The 17472-nt window shown below is 38.5% G+C and overlaps 1 protein-coding gene across 1 annotated transcript in view; it reads left to right on the top strand.

Moving 5' to 3' along the window:
* The window catches only part of TRPC5 (transient receptor potential cation channel subfamily C member 5), a 236460-nt gene that overhangs the window by 209655 nt on the left and 9333 nt on the right, over nucleotides 1-17472 (top strand). Inside the window, exons 8-10 of the mRNA XM_074359488.1 lie at nucleotides 14458-14661; nucleotides 14895-14936; nucleotides 15785-15874. Of these exons, the coding sequence (XP_074215589.1) occupies nucleotides 14458-14661; nucleotides 14895-14936; nucleotides 15785-15874 (336 nt within the window). The remainder of the gene's footprint in view (nucleotides 1-14457; nucleotides 14662-14894; nucleotides 14937-15784; nucleotides 15875-17472) is intronic.

The raw sequence follows: 17472 nt of genomic DNA, 5'->3' as shown, positions 1-17472 counted from the left end.
CTGCTGATAATCCCAATTTCAGTCAACAATCTACATTTTCTGGTAGGTTCTGAAAAATCCACAAGGGCTAGGTGCTATAAATGATATAAAGGTAAAAACACAGTTGCTGCCTTTAGGGAGCTTAAGGTCCGCAGGGAAAAGTCTGATTTGAGTGAAATAACAGTAGCGCTACTACAGGAGCATGTAATAGCCGTGATGACAGACTGCATGCGCTCAGCAGCAGTCACACTGCCTGGATTTGAAAGCTGTATTGCCACTTCATGTAGTTTGGGGCAACTTAACCCCTTTCTGTCTCATCTGACTTCGTTGTAGAAAGGGGATGAATCATGAGGCTTTTCATCTGCGGCTTACTCTCAGATCCATTCCCTGTTCACGTCCTGCTCTGTTCCGTATCACGGGAACTACATTCTCCACAGCCCCTTGCCATTTGCTTGAGGGGGGGTGGGAGTGACCAACCAGAAGGTAGGAAAAAGAGAGTCTAGAAAGTCTGTTTCATCCCCACCCCCAACCTCACTTTTTGTGGCACTTCCCGCAGCAGCCATGTTTCCCATGGGGCAGGTATCCCCTCCCTCTTTGGCCCCAGCTTCTGCAGGGCAGCCCCATCGTGGCTCTAGCTCCCACCGGATAGCCCAGGTCTCCGCGCTCTGGCAACACCACTCACCACGTCTTCCAGCTGTCCCTCCACCGCTAGGGATGAGAAGGGCTTCCTGTTGCGGCTAATCTCGGAGTTGCCTCACTGCCGCTTGTTCGGTTGCTCAGCTCTTCCATCACCTGTGACTAATCTCTGTATTAAATCCTCTATGTTTGACAGGCTTAAAGTGATTTGTTTTTCTGGCTAACCGCCCCCAACCAGTATCTATCTAACTGGGTTGTTGTGAGGTTGATTTGGAAAGTACCAACTGAGCAGAGCCTTGAAGGTCCAACTTGGAAAGACAGAAAAGTGGAGGTGAATTTCAGATCTCATTTCTGGCAGGGAAAAATCTTACACACTGGCAAGGATTGGCCAGGTGTTTACTGGGGGCAGCAGGAGTGTAGGAGCTGGCCTCACTCCTTTCTGCCTCCCATCCTCTGAAAATATCTTAAAATGGGAAGGAAGTTCTCCCTTGCCAATGGGGAATATGTCCCAGCAAGGAGGAGAAGCGTGGAAAGGAGTCACATCTCTAGGAGCTGGATGACAAAGTTTAGAGCCTACCTTTAGAAAAATAATTTTTAAAAATGAGGTCTGCTTTGGTGGCTTCCCACATCCCTATCCTGTGTCCTCGAGCTGCTGTCTACTTGGCTTAGCACAGTACCCCGGGCTAACTGCCTCACCTTACCTGGACCTGACCTGGACAAGCCCCTGGCCTCCACTTCTTGTCCCAAGCTGAGGTATTTCTCAGTTTCCTAAGGTTTAGAGAAATCAGTAATAAGAACACCATGAGTATCTGGCATAGAGACAAGCCTTTACTGAATCCCAGGCCTTCCTATCTAGTATCATTAGAACAACTATCAGTAATAACTACCACTTGATGATGCACACTTACCATGTGCCAGACACTATATAAAGCACTTTTAAGGTATATTTTCTCATTAAATTCTTACAATCACCTGAGGTAGGTACTATTACCAATTCAATTGTATAGGTAAGGAAACTGAGGCACAGGTATGAAAGTGACTGGCTCAAGGGCCCATTCTTAATAAGGGCACCGGCAGCTCTGTCTGACCCAGAGCCATAATTATGCCAAACCTCCTCCTTTCCTGCAACCCAGCCCCCTGGGCCCTGATGCTCACCCTGCAGCCCACCCCCACCCAATCTCAGACTCTCCCCAGCTTCACCCTTCCGTTTAGTTCACTGATACGCTGACTAGACCCTAGGTTCCAACCAGAGGGATCCTTTAAGGAGGCTTTTCCTTGGTTCTGGAGATTGACTTATTCTGCTTCTCAGAGCAGAGAGTCCCTGCCCCCCATCCCCCAACACACACACACACACACACACACACACACACACACACACACACACACGAGCTCTTTTTCTTTTTTTTTCTGCCCAGTAGACTTCAAACTTCTGGTTTCTCCTTAGTTCTTCCCCTCACACTCTCAGCCTCCCCAGAGGAACAATCAAACAACCCACCTAAATTCATCACACCCACCGAAGGCAAAAAGTTCAGAGCTACCAAGCTTATTTGCATGACAGGAACTCCTCATTCCGCTTACACATCCTGCCTTGGGACCTCTCAGCCCTGTTGCTTCCCAGACATCTCTTGGATGTTTGAAAGCCTCTCTTGAAATTATATCCACACCAACAAATGGACTGGCTATCCATCCTCCAGCTTCAGGCGAAGAAAGAGGAGCATTCTCTTCGCAAACGCTGCAGGGGGCACCAAAGGCTGACTTTTCAGACTTCCAGTCCTGCCTGGGCCTGGCCCTCCCCCTGGTGGCCCAACACAGAAATGGATTCCTTGGTCATTCATCCTGGTTTTGTCAGCAAGCAGTCTGAGAGCCCACATCTGCTGGGGATGAGAGCACTTTGCCTCAAAATGCTGACGGTTATGCTTGGCAGGTCTCTGCTGAGCAGTAGCCTCTGCTTCCAACAGCAGCAGCTGCTTTGGATGCCTGCTGCTGCCTGGTAGTGATTTCGGTGACTGACAGAGATGCAAGTGGGACTGGGAAGAGGACAAATAAAGGGAAGAAGGTTTTCTTTCCCTTTGCTAAAGGGCAACCAAACAGGGCAGATGGCTGGGCTGCTTCTCTGCATTCCAGACTCACCTGTCCTGGATGTTCATCAGGAACGTCAGTAGTTGTCATGGAAACTGTATGTTGGGTAACTCAGGACCAACTATGCAAGTGACAGGAAGGGCTTCATACCCAAAGAACACCTCTGCCCTTCTGCTGGCTGATATCCTTTTCTCTTTCATCCCTTCACTTAACAATAAATATCTCGTGGATGGATAAATGAATGAATTTAACAAATATTTATTGAGAGACTACTGTTTACTATACTACATTTTTTGGCACTGGGGATACAGTAGGTGACAGGTGAGCAAGACAGATGTGGTCCCTGTTCTCACAGGGTCTACAGTCATGGGACTACAGTTTCAAGTTTCACTATTTGCACTTCATTTCTTTAAGACTTCCCTTTATTTTATTTTATTTTATTTTATTATATTTTATTTTATTTTTTTGGCTCTTGGATTGCTTTGATAATCTGATGAAGCAAACACGCATAAAATTTAGCATAAAATCTCAGAGGATTCATAGACATCCTCCCACTGTCAGGGAGAAGTCTCTGACCTTAAAACCTTGTCTCCTGTTATAATGCAAATATGTTTTAAGCTGTTAGTAAGTCACTTATGACTCAGTATAAATGAATTCAAGCCCTTCCTGAGATCAGGTTTTCATGTGGGGCCAAGCAAGTGAGGGAAATTTACCTGAAGAAGACTGGGGAGGGGACGCCAATAAGAGAAAGAGACTGGGGGCACTGAAGGAAAATGTCACCATCATCACAATTTTGCTACAGATCAGGTCTGTGCAACAGTCCCCAAGCCAAAGGCACCTTCAGCTGCTACATAAAATAATGACTATCACTGGACAATCTGGACACAAGCTGAGACTCAGGGAGAATAGCTCCCTGTGGAAAACCTGGCCTTCCTATGGATTGGTCTCTGAATGTTCTCTTCATAGGCTACAAATAATATTGGTGGATGAGTCAAATGCCCATGATCATTGTTGAGGAATGTGTTCTTCTTGGCTTCTGCCTTTATTCTTGTCCTGGGTGTCAGGAATCAGCTGAGTGGAAAGCTAAGTGATACAAATGTTCTTTAATTTCTGAGCAGCTTGAGGTTTAGAAACTAAACATGAGATCTGAGTGATTAATATTATTCATATTAATAAGGTCTCTCTCTTGCTGTAGTCACTGGAGCCCTGTGTTGTAGCCCAAGCTCAATGTGGGAGACAGCCTGGGCCAGGAGGTAGCCTTTAGCTGCAACACAGAAGTCAGAATACCCCAAAGGAACATCAGGGGTTACAAGCTACTGCAATACTCTGCTTTATACTTGAGATCTGACAGCAAAATTACATGATCTCAGCTGTCAGGGTAAACCTGCTTTTGTTTAAAAAAGGAAAATTGTGGGGATCTAAGAGTAAAAACTAGGGGGGAGGTCATTGTATTTCTTTCTTATTCTCCTTTCTTTCAGCATCGGCTTTTGCTTTTTCCTCTGTTCTCTTTCCCAATTCCCTCTGTGTGTTTGAACTTTGAGAAGTACCTAGACCTAGAAAGTTGTGAGTCAATCACAAAGGCTTGATGAGAAATATATTTATCTCAGAGCTGCTCTTAATAAATGTGGCATATGGGGACTCACCCAGAGTGAAAGAACAGGAAGTATGGGAGGCCTTCTCATTTGTTAGAAAATCAGTACCAATTATTACAGAAGGCTTGGATGCCTGGATGATCTGCTTGAAAAGTGATACATAATATTCCTGGTGCTCCCTTCACCTACTGTCTGCCTTTGGATCTTCAATTAATTCCTTCTACAAAAATCTATCGTATACCTGCTCCGTGCCAGGCTCTAGGACCGGGCTCTATGACTGGGTATTGAAGAAGACAAAGGCCCTAACTTCAATGGAATGTTCATCTAGTACAGAGACTAAGAATAAGCAGATAGAGACGAGTCCATTAAGATGACTTGTGGCAGTTGGTATGAAAGAACATGACAGGCTCCTGTGAGACAGCGTAACAGAGGAGCCCACTCTAAACTGGTTGCCCAGGGATGGTCTCTTTGAGGAGGTGATATTTGAACTGAGAACTGAGAGATAAGAATAAGCCAACTCTAAATGCCCATCGACAGATGACTGGATAAAGATGTGATACACACAGACACACACACACACAATGTAATTCTACTCAGCCACACAAAAGAATGAAATAATGTCATTTGCAGCAACATGGATGGACCTAGAGATTATCATGCTAAGTGAAGTAAGTCAGACAGAGAAAACAAATATCATATGATATCACTGATATGTGGAATCTAAAGATATGGCACAAATGAATTTATTTACAAAACAGAAAGACTCACAGACATAGAAAAGAAACTTATGGTTGCCAAAGGGGAAAGGGAGAGGGAGTGAAGGAATAAATTAGGAGTTTGGGATTAGCAGATACACACTACTATATATAAAACAGATAAACAACAAGGTCCTACTGTTTAGCACAGAGAACCATATTCAATATCTTGTAATAACCTATAATGAAAAAGAATATATATATATATACACACAAACATGTATAACTGAATCACTATGCTGTACAACAGAAACTAACACAACATTGTAAACCAACTATACTGCAATGATTTCTTAAACAAGTAACACTCACCATGTCCCTGAAAGGTCAGAGTGGCAGTTTCAAACCAGCTAGCAACATAATTGGGGTAGGGATTAGTGGCCGTTTTATGCCTGGGGAAGGGGAGGGGCAGATGTAACGGCTGCTCGCTGGACAACTGCATGTGTTCAGTAGGGAAAAGGACCTGTTTGTAACACTCAGTGAGGGGGCTCTTGCAGTTTGGAGCTATTGGGGGGCATCAGTACTAGGGTACAAGGGAGTGTCGGGAGCAGTGAGGGGCAGGGAGCCAAAGCTGGGGGAGGGCTCTCTTTTTGGCCCTAATGTTTTACAGCTAAGCTTGTGCACTTGGATTGAGGTTATCACACAAGGGTTTTAAACTAGATAAACCAACGTCAAAGTCATTCCCAGCGGACCCCAGAATGATTACAAAAGGAAATTCTAACCACCCAGCAACCTTGGAGAAGAGATGAAGGTTGCTGACCATTTAGGGACAGGGATTGGCTCCCCTCTAGGCGTTGGCACACGTGCACTAAATTGGAGGTGAGGGCACGGAGGGGAATGGTAAATTCTCACTGAGGCCACTTTCTCTACTTCACAGTCTCTAGGAGGCTGTGGGAGGCTTGGACTACTTCCAAATTTTGAAGATTTCTGTATATTTTTTAAATGAATTCAAACAAAAATGGAGTTACAAAAATGATGATATATTTTAAATGCTTACATCTTTTAAAAATTGCCCTGAGGCAAAACTGTAGTACAATGTATAACATCTGGTGAGGTCCAGAAATCTGCATTTTTAACAAATGCCCCATATGCTTTTGCTGCACATCAACATTTGAGAAGCATGCCTGGAATTTTACCAGAAGAAAGCTGTCCAAAGTGAGGTAGATGTCGTTTAAGATGGCAGGGAAATGAATTCTCTCACCTCAACATGGAGTGTGTATGTCAGCAATTTGTATTGCTTTCCCATCATAGGAAAATAAAGCTAATCTTATACCCAAATGAAGCAAACAGCTACTAGTTTAAGTGAAGGATGCCAGAATATACTCCTCCTCAGTATATGCCTCCAACCAGCCTGCCATCGGGTCTGAGACTCCTAGAAGTAGCTTTTCTCCTTAAGGATTATTATTAGCTCTGTTCTGCTGTCTGTTCCTGCCACTCTCCCTTTGCATTATGTTATAAAGCTTTCCAATTTGCTAGGAGAAGATGGCTGCTGGCAGGAGATCTGAGAGAGTGCAGAAGAATTTGTCAAAAGCTGGTAAGAAATTGGCCTTGTACTTTGATTGAAAGAAAAATAACCTTGTGCTTGGATTTGTCGAGAAATGTGAAATTGAACAGACATGTTCATCTGACCTCGCTATGGCCATGTGTTCAGAATCTGAGCAAGTCAACAACAATTGCGGGTATGCTCTACAGTCCCAGTACATTACACTGGCACTGAGAAAAGAGCTAAATACAAGCCCTCACCTGCTCTACAGGAGTTGACAATATCAAAGGCAACGCAGGGCACACACATGAATTAGAACATCTTTGTAAGGCTCTGTTGTTAAGATCACATGATGCTAGCACAAAAGTCCTGAAAATTTTGGAAATTTGAAAGAGGAAGGACCACAGCCTATGATCGTGGAGGTTGTGTCTTATACAAAAGCATCCAGCCAGGGGCTGATCTTGTAGAAAGTTCAAAAGTCGTATTTGGGAGGGAGGTGGTGATAGCTCAGTGGTGGAATGTGTGCTGAGCATGCATAAGGGCCTGGGTTCAATCCCCAGGACCTCCATTTAAATAAATAAGTAAGTAAATAAATAAATAAATAAAACCCTAATTGCCTCCCCCCTCGAAAACATTTTTTTAAAAAGTCATAGTTGGGTAGAGAAGGTAGGGCAAAGCGTAGGAAAGGGCATCATTACCAAACACGGAAAATTTTTAAAAACCCAGTGTCTGATTTGTCTATCATATAGGGTGAAAGGCTAGCTCCGTGTGGAAGAATGAAAATCTATTGGACATCATACATTTAGGGACGTTTTAGAGAAATACAACTACACAAACCACATCTGTAATCTTGCAATTCAAAGTAGATCAAGGGTTGAAAATAAAATAACCTCTATATGCTAAATTATAATGTCCATATTGTTCCCTGCTACAATCCCAACACCTTACACCTAGCAGGCAGTTTTTATATATTGGCTGAATGAATGACTGTCTGAATGAATAACTATCTTACTCATCACCTTACAGCTCACACGGTTTAACCAGTCCTGCCAGGTGGTCTATTATTTCCCAATCTTCAGGATTCAGGTGCTACCTCTGTATTCAGATTTATTCTATGTGGTATTCCCACCACCATTAGTGGACAGTCATTTCTCTACACCCAGCATCTAGCAGAGGACCTGGAATACGGTAGCTGTTCAACATAAGAATCTAAAAATGAATAGATAGGTGGACAATGAATTGATACATGATAAGTGGGAAAAGACTGTTGAGAGGATAATTTGCAATAACTTCTCTGCTAAATAATGACATAGTAAGTCCCAATCTGAGGTCACCTGAGCAACAAGGGGAATGGAATGGTAGCAATTGGAGTCCTTGAGCTGTTTTCAAGATGTTTAGCCAAAATTGTATCCTCACCTGATTGGAGTAAGTGCAATGAGGGGGCACACAGAAAGCCTCCTAAGCTAAAAAAAATGCCTATGGTTTATAATGGTTTATAACTTGGCCTATTGCATGTTTCCTCTCTTTGTTGAAATTGTTAGATATTCAGAAAATTATTTTAAATAACATAACTGTTTGTTGTTTAAAACATGTACAAACAAAAGCTGAACTCATACAGGAATTAAAATAAAAATTTAAAAAACAGTACAAGCATTTCCAGACACCAGGACATCTAGCCCAGTTTATTACAAAACAGTTGAATACCCATAGGAACTATATCATCATTCTCCCTTTTCAAACTTGTCTAGAGATGACAAGAATCTAGAGATTCTGTGTTTAAAAGTGTGACTCACTTTATTTTAAGAAATACTTATTGAGAATTTCAAGAGCCAGAGAAACATTCCATGGATGAAAGACTGGCTATTCTGGGCCATCAAAGAGTGAAATGAAAATTTAAAGTTTGTTTCTGGTATCACAGGCTCAGAAACATCGGGAAAGGCATCAACAATTAGATAGCTCTTACTGTATACCAGGCTGCAGCCCAGGCATTTTACACTGACTCCTACAATTCAGCGTAGTAGGGATTTTCCTCTATTTTAACAGTTGAGAAAACTGTTAAAGAAAACTGACTCAGAGATTTGGATTGACTGCTATGAGGTCACACAGCTAATAAGCAGCAGAACAGGATTAAAACCCTCGTCTGTTTGACTCGAAAACCCCTGCTCTTTTCACAATGGCAGGCTGCCTCTCACTGTTTCATATTGCCCTTACCTCCTTCCTGTCTTCCTCTACAACCCAAGTTGTCTACAGCAATACTGTCTCCCAAGGCAGGATTTTGATAGTTACTATAGCCATAAGTGTGTCTTAGTTCAGGGTCTCATCAAGGACATTCAAACCTTTTGCAGGCATGCCCTCTAATCAATTTGTACAGGAAAAAAAATCTATGTATCCTCTTACATAATCTTGGGTTGACATCCAGATTTTTCATCATAAGTTTAAACAGTTGCAAAGAATGTAATTTCTGGAATATGGTAAATTTAAACATTTAAAATAAAACTATCCAATTATTCATTTAAATGTATCCAATGAAATCTGAATACTGTAGTGATTTGTTACTCGTAACCATATATTTAAAAAATAAATGGCTAAACACTTCTTTAAGGGCAGAGAGTTAACATCATTCCTTTCTCTCCTTGAATTCTTATTTCCATTCCATATCCCCACAGGATTTTATCCTAATGTTATAAATTGTTGTGTTTTAAAGTCTTTTTAAATTATTGATCACCTTATTATATTTCTTAATAACAAAAGTATATATTGAATTTAAATTATTTATTTTTTGTGGCCAGAAGGTAATAATTGTTAAAACATTTCTTCTGAATATAGTTATTATTCAATTATTAGCAGCATAAAACTGCTCAAAAGAACACAAATATTATACAAATTGTGCTAACTATTAGACATAAAATACATTTTTATTTGAAATGCATTTCCTAAAGATATGAGTGGGGCTTTGCTTCCAACTAGTTATTATATCCACAGAATACTGAGTAATATTCAGGAACAAGATTCAGCATCAATTATATATTTAGTTTCCAATTTTATAAAAGTAAGTGCTAAGAAATCTTTTTCATATCAATAAGCATATGTGAATGAATAGTTTTATTATGCCATTATCATTCAATTTTCCTGACTTCTGAGTTACTGCCAAAAAGTCATACAATGATTTTTTCATAAAATAGTATTTTTAACAATCTATCACCTGAAAACCTGATTAGGTTCTCCTTAAATTTTATTGAAAGCAAAGAATTAGAGACCACATGACTTAGGAAAGGATTTTACTCAAGATTATAGTCATTCAGTTTCTCAGTTTCAGGAAAGTAATACTGTGGTAGGAAGCCTCTGAGATGTCCCCCAGTGATCCTCATTTCCTTTTATTTGAGTCTTTATGCAATCTTTTCTCCTTGAGCATGGGCTGGACCTAGGGACTCACTTCTAACAAACAGACTGTGGCAAAAGTAATGTTACTTCAGAGATTAGGTTATAAAAAGACCATGTCTTTTCTCTTTCACATCCTCTGGGGGAAACCTGCTGCCATTTTGTGAGCTGTCTTATGAAGAGGCTCACTCCAGAAAGAACTGAGAGTGGTCTCTGGCCAGTAGCCAGCAAGGACTGAGATCCTCAGTCCAACAACCACAAGAAACTGAAGCCTGTCAGCAACCATACAACCATGAGACCAAGCTTGGAAGAGAATGCTCCCTCCGCTGAGGCTTTTTAGATGAGACCCTAGCTCTGGCCAACAACTGGATTTTACCACTGTAAGAGATCTTGAGCCAGAGGCACACAACTTGCCACACACAGATTCCTGACCCACAGAAACTGTAAGATAATAAATGTCTATTGCTGTAAGCTACTAACTTTGGGGATAAAACCAAAAAAGGTTTATAAAGACTTATCAAATAATTATTAAATATACCAGTTACTGTTTTACTTAGAGGCACTTTGTTTAACCCAGTATACTAAACCAAGTTCATGAAATGGAAAATATAAATTTTATCAATTTTAGTACAGCTTAACCAAAATGCTTTTTTCTTATCACATGTTTTAAATATAATTTTACCAAAATTTTGGAGCTTCAGATTTAGCAATTCTTAAAAACTGTCATATAGCTTAATTGACAAAGCCAGTCATCATCCCCAAACCAATTGGCTAAATCATACATATTTTTTTTGTCTCAAAAAGAATGACTTCATTTTTTAACTCAATAAATATGTCAATAGTTATCCCTGTGATGACCATTTCACTTATAAATTCTAACTCTAGGATAGACAAACAGATCAAAAGATAGATGATAGGTGGATAGGTAGATAGATAGATAAACAAGCGAATTAAAGGGCATGTTAGAAAATATATATCTAACACAAAAGAAATCTATAATGGAGGAATAGAGGAACAAAAAAGAAATGCAACATATAGAAAATGGCAAAATATCAGATGTAAATCCTACTTTATCAGTAACTACTTTAAATGTAACTAGATTAAACATTCCAATTAAAAGGCAGAGATTACCAGACTGTATAAGAAACACACATAATCCACTATATGCTGTCTACAGGAGACACACTTTAGATTCAAAGATACAAATAGACTGCAAGTAAAAGAGTGGGAAAAGATATATGATGCAAACAGTAACCAAAAGAGAGCTAAGTGGCTTTACAAATATTAGACAAAATAGAATTTTAGACAAAATTTATTACTAGAGAAAACAAAGGACATTTTATAATGATAAAAGGGTGAATCCATCATGAAGATATAACAATTATAAATGTATTTCCAACTAACTACAGAGCTAAAAATACTTGGAGCAAAAACTGACAAAATTGAAGGGAGAAATAGACAACTCAGTAATAACATTTGGAGAATTACACCACTTTCAGTGATGGACAGAACAAGACAGATGACCAGAAAGGAAATAGTAGACTTAAACAACACTATAAACTAACTAGACCTAATGGTCATCTATCTACAGAACACACCACACAACAACAGCAGAATATACATCCTTCTGAACTGCACATGGAAAATTCTCCAAGATAGATTTTATGTTAGTCCATAAAATAAGTCTCACTAAATTTTCAAAGAATTGAAATAATAAAAAGTATGCTCTGAAAACATACTTGGAATATAAGAGAATTAAATTAGAAACCAATAGGTCAGTGGTATAGCTCAGTGGTAGAGTGTGTGCTTAGCATGCATGAGGTCCTAGGTTCAATCCCCAGTACTTCCATTAAAAAAAATTAGAAATCAATAACACAATGAAATGTGGGAAATTCACACATAAATGGATAGTAGAGAAGACACTGCAAAATAACCACTGATTCAAAGAAGTCACAAGGGAAATAAAATATTTGTGATGAATGGAAGGGAGAGTACCATATATATCAAATTTGCTCAGAGGGAAATTTCTGACTGAAAATGTTTATATTAAAAAGGAAGTAAAATTTCAAATCAATAACCTAAACTTCTACCTTTATGAAACTAGAAAAAGAACAGCAAACTAAACCCAAAGAAAGCAGAAAGGAAAAAAAATTAGTAAATTGTTTAGTAGTAAAATATTTATAGATTTAGCCCTTACCTTTAAGTTGTGATTCATTTTCAGTTAATTTTTGTATATAGTGTGAAGGATCAAGGTTCTTTTCTCTCTTTTTTTTTTTTCTTGTGTAAGGCCAACTATTCCAAGACAGTTTGTTGAAAACATTATCGTTTCCAAGTTGAATCGCCTTGACACCTTTCTTGGAAGTCAATTGCATATGTGCATGCAATTATGCATATGCCTGCATTTATTTTTAGACTTTCTTGTTTTGTTTCATTGATCTTCATGCCAATTTGTTCTTTCTCAAAATTAACGATTTTACATCTTTTGTATTTATATATAAATTTGAGAAGCGGCTTGTTAATTTCTTCAAAAATGCTAACTGAGATTTGAATTGAGATTGTAGGAAATCTATAAATCAATTTGGAGAGAATCAACATCCAAACTATATTTAATAGTCTTCCAATGTATGAATATGCTGTATCTCTATACTTACTTAGGTCTTCTTTAATTTATCTCAATAATCCTTTATAGTTTTCAATGTAAATAACATGTATATTTTTGTCATGTTTATTCCTAAGTATTTTATATTTTAAATGATACTATTTTAAAAAAATTATATTTCTCATTGTTCATTGCTACAGTATAGAAATACAACTGATTTATGTCTGGTGCTGTTTGATAGATTTTTTTTCTCCTCATTGTGGGTCATATTTTCCTGCTTCTTAGCATGTTTGATAAATTTTTATTAGATGTCAAACATTGTGAATTTTACCTTATCGGGTACTGAATATTTTTGTATTGTTACAAATATTCTTGAGCTTTATTCTGGAAATAGTTTGATCCTATTGAGACTTGCTTTTAAGCTTTGTTAGGCAGGACCAAATCCACCATTTAGTCTAGAGCAATCCTGTACAATAAAAATTTTATGCAAGTCACAAGTAATAACAAAAATAATATGTGCCACATATATTATTTTACATTTTCTATCAGCTACACTAGGATATAGTGAAAAAAGACTGGTAAAATTAATTTTAATTATATAGAAATATATTACATATATAATGTACTATACTGATACAAAAAAACAGAAAAAAAACAGTGCAAGAAAATGTAAAAACTGTACACCAATATCCTTCATGAACATAGATATGGAAATCATCAACAAAGTATAAGTGTATCAAATCTAACAATGTACAAAAAAACACACCATCACCAAATGGAATTTATCACAGGAATGCAAAGTAACCCATTATATTAAGAGCCTAAACAAGAAAAACCCCATGATCATATCAGTTGATGCAGAAAAAGCATTTGACAAACTTGAACATACACTAATGATTTTTCTTTTAAAAAGGTCTTAGCAAACTCAAAATAGAATGTAACATCCACAACCTGTTCCACAAAACCTACAGCTAACTCAGTGGTGAAAGACTGAAGACTTTCTAAGATCAGCAACAAAGTGTATCTGCTTTCAGTACACTTTAATGGAGATTCTAGACAGTACAATAAGGAAAGAAAAAACATTAAAGGTGTACAGATTGGAAAGAAAGAAATAAAACTGTCTTTATTTGGAACTGATATGATTCTGTATAAAGATGACCCTAAAGAATCTATTAAAAAAAACTTCTTAGAAAAAATTAATTTAGCAAGGCCACAGAATACAAGGTCAATACACAAAAATCAATCATATACTAGCAATAAACAATTGGAAACTGAACATTTAAAGACCATACCATTGTAAATCGTTGCAAAGAAAATAAAATATTTAGGTATAAGCTTAACAAAACATGTATAAGATTTATACACTGAAAATTACAAAACATGGATAAAAGAAATGACATTGTGTCAGTGTGTTTATGGACTGGAAGACTCAACAGAATAAATATACTTTCACTCAGCATAAGGTTTTCAAAGTTCATCCATGTTGTAGCATGTATCAATACTTCATTCTTTTTTAAGGCTGGATGATATTCTTTATGTTCCTTTTTTCACTTAGAGGTTTTAGAAATATATGGACAAATGTATACACACATACAGATTTCTATATATAAAATGTTGATAGATCTACTATATTTTTAAGTTAAGTTATAAGCCATTTTGTAGATGTGACATCATTTATTTAACCAGTCTCCTACTATTGGATAGATTGTTGCCAACTGTTTTGCTATCATAAACTGCAGTTTTACAGTGACCAATCCTGTGCATACAACTTTTTGCAAGTATACTGATAAGATAAATTTCTAATTGTGGGATTACCGGGTTGTAGGGTAAATGTAATTCCAATTTTCATAGCTATTGACAGATTGCCCTCTACAGAAGCAAATAGAACCTTTAGAATGAGTCATGGGTGTATTTGCATTTTCTCATCAAAAATCCTTGAACTTCTCTCTTTCATAGGATCATGCTGACATTGAGTGGAAGTTTGCAAGGACAAAGCTCTGGATGAGTTACTTCGACGAAGGCGGCACCTTGCCACCCCCTTTCAACATCATCCCCAGTCCCAAGTCATTTCTATACCTTGGTAACTGGTTCAACAACACCTTCTGCCCCAAAAGAGACCCTGATGGTAGACGGAGAAGGCACAACCTGAGAAGTTTCACAGTAAGGCTTTGAAAAATTGTTTCTTTTTAAACAAAACTGTTTTCTACCTTCCCTCCTTCTTGACATTCCCTGTCTTAAACATCATAAAACCACTCCAAACTATAGATGCTTTGGGGGTTTGTCAGGTAGCAGCTCCTGTGTCATGTTCCAGTCCTAATATTTAGAAATACATTCAGGTGGATGTGCTGCTGGGAGACTGCTGATGTAACCTCTCTATCCATTTTCAATTACAGGAACGCCATGCTGACAGCCTGATACAGAATCAACATTACCAGGTAAAGCTTCTTCATAGGGACTAAGCATAATAGTTCTTGGTCAGTGTGTGACCTTGGACAAGTCACTTACTCTCACTGAGCCTCAGTTTTCTCATCTGTAATATAGGGATGATAAAATGTAACTCACAGTATAGTTGTAAGAATTGAGTGGTGAGTATGTACATAGGATTGTGTGTGTGTGTGTGTGTCTGGGCACAGTGCCTGACATATTGCCTTAAGTAGTAGTGATCAACATAACCATTACTAACACAAAGCATAGTGGCCATGTGTATACCATTCCCAGGAGGCTAAGTAAAAAGAGGCCATCCCTGTAAAGGAGAAGTGTAGATTGACTAAGAAGTATCTCGACTACATAATTAGTGGACATCAAAATCAGAACACTTTGTGACACTGAAAAATTACTTTCTCAACTATATTTTTACCAAAGTATAATCAGTTTACAATGTTGTGTCAATTCAACTTTATAAAAGGAAGAAAAATTCTCATCTTATTAGGAGGGTTAAAGTTTAATCCAGCCTGAAGGGAAAGGATATTGACTGTGATCAGTCAAGGATTATTCCGCTCTCATTATTCTATGAATGTGAATCTGTTTACCTTATGCTTGGGTGGGAACTTTTCATTTCGGATGAATTTGATCTTACTGGCCCACTCTGCCACCAAATTTGGACACGTAATTCATTTAGCCAATGAACTTAACTGAGAGTTTTTGTAGAAAAAGGCCAGATTCTGCGAGGAATTTCCATTGCAACGACAGTCTAGGCAAATTTTATTTCCTGTGTGTGTTTCTTATTTTACTGGGAGCCCAAGAAGGAAACTGAATGCCTCTTCATGTTTTTTTCTAATTCCAGGAAGTTATCAGGAATTTAGTCAAAAGATATGTGGCAGCTATGATAAGAAATTCCAAAACAAATGAGGGATTAACAGAAGAAAATTTTAAGGTAATTTAATCATGTAGTGGTTTAATTTCTCATTTCACATTTCTTAAGTATCATTTAAACTTCACAGTGTTTGAGGTTTCTGGTGCTAGAACTTCCAACTGTCTGTAATACAGCAACGCAGCTACAATTCTTATTCTCATAGAACAGTCTGTCATCCGGTGGATGGAGAAATTTTACCAAGGTCTGTCACACCAAAATCAGCTTTATTAATAATGAATAATAAAAATATGCATTCTTTTAACATTCTGGGTGTTTCTCAGTGTGAGAATTGAGTGCTTTAAATGATGTGGCAAGGATGTATGATGAGAAGAAAGATAGCAAAGCAAAGATGCCTGGGGATTTAAAGGTCTTCTTCATTTAAAAGATACAAGATAAAGACAGAAAATCCATTATTAAATCTAAGATTTATGAAACCCTACCATTACACATTTTTGGTTGTCACACTGGGATGTGTGTGCTATTGGCATCTAGTGAATAGAGACCAGGGTTGTTGTTAAAACTCCTACAATGCACAGGACAGCCCCCTACAACAAATAATTACCAACCTCAACGTGTCAGTTGGTTGAGAAACCCTATCCTAGAACACATATATATTTTCTAAGGAACATAGGAACGCTGTTATCCTAATCCACAGACATAACTCATCTATTGAGGGCCTGCTATATGCCAAACACTCTGCTGGATGCTGGGGCATAGTCATGAGCAAGATATAAGCAGCCCATCCCTACTCTCACACAATAATACAGAAGGTGACAAATGACTGAGTATCCTAACAGGGTCAACACAGGGTGCTATGGAGACACAAAGATGGCAGACACTCAACTAGGACTCGGGGATTCAGGGCAAGCTTTCCAGAGGAAGCAATCTTTAAGCTGAGGCTTGAAGGAGGGTTCAGATAAAGAAGAGTTGGGGAGAACTGTGTTCAAGACACAGAGAACAGCACATGCAAAAGCCCAGAGGCAAGAGAGAATATGTCGATACAGGTGGACAGTAGAGCACTTGGGGAAAGAGTAGGAAGAAATGGGAGAGAATGACAGGTACCAGGCCTTGAAGAGCCCTGTAGTCTATGGTCAGTGATAAGTTACTAAAGAGTGTTAAGCAGGGGAATCAGATTTAAGCTTCTAAAAAGATGGTTTTTAAAAGCACAATCTAGTATCTAGGTAACCGGTTAGAGATAGAGGACATTTCATAGGGACCTGAATAAATATGGCCCCCTGTCTCAAAACAGCTGTCTCATCACCTGATATTTCACTTCCCTAGTGTTATTCCTGAGAGTCCTAAAAGCTTTGTCCTCTTCAGTAGTACTTTTATATGCAGATGCCTATGAAAGCCAATACCCTAATCTAATACCTTAATTGTTAGTAACACGCTAGTCTGTCGGCGAACTCCTAATGGGGAAGTTCTGACATCAACTTTACCAATTGCACGTTTTTTCCAATGGCCAGCTCTGCCCGCAGAATTGTTAATGTTTCTCTTGTACTGGGAGTAATGTGAGATTTTTCTGGTAGTTTATGTACTTTGTGATTTGCTGTGAAGCAAAACCTGGAACATTCTAAAGGATATCCAGTGTGTCTGTTATGAACTAAAGGCCAAACTTC

The sequence above is a fragment of the Camelus bactrianus genome, chromosome X (genome assembly GCF_048773025.1).
Source record: "Camelus bactrianus isolate YW-2024 breed Bactrian camel chromosome X, ASM4877302v1, whole genome shotgun sequence".
Classification (NCBI taxonomy): domain Eukaryota; kingdom Metazoa; phylum Chordata; class Mammalia; order Artiodactyla; family Camelidae; genus Camelus; species Camelus bactrianus.
The sequence above is the reverse complement of the archived record's forward strand: the minus strand, read 5'-3'. Positions and strand labels throughout refer to the sequence as shown.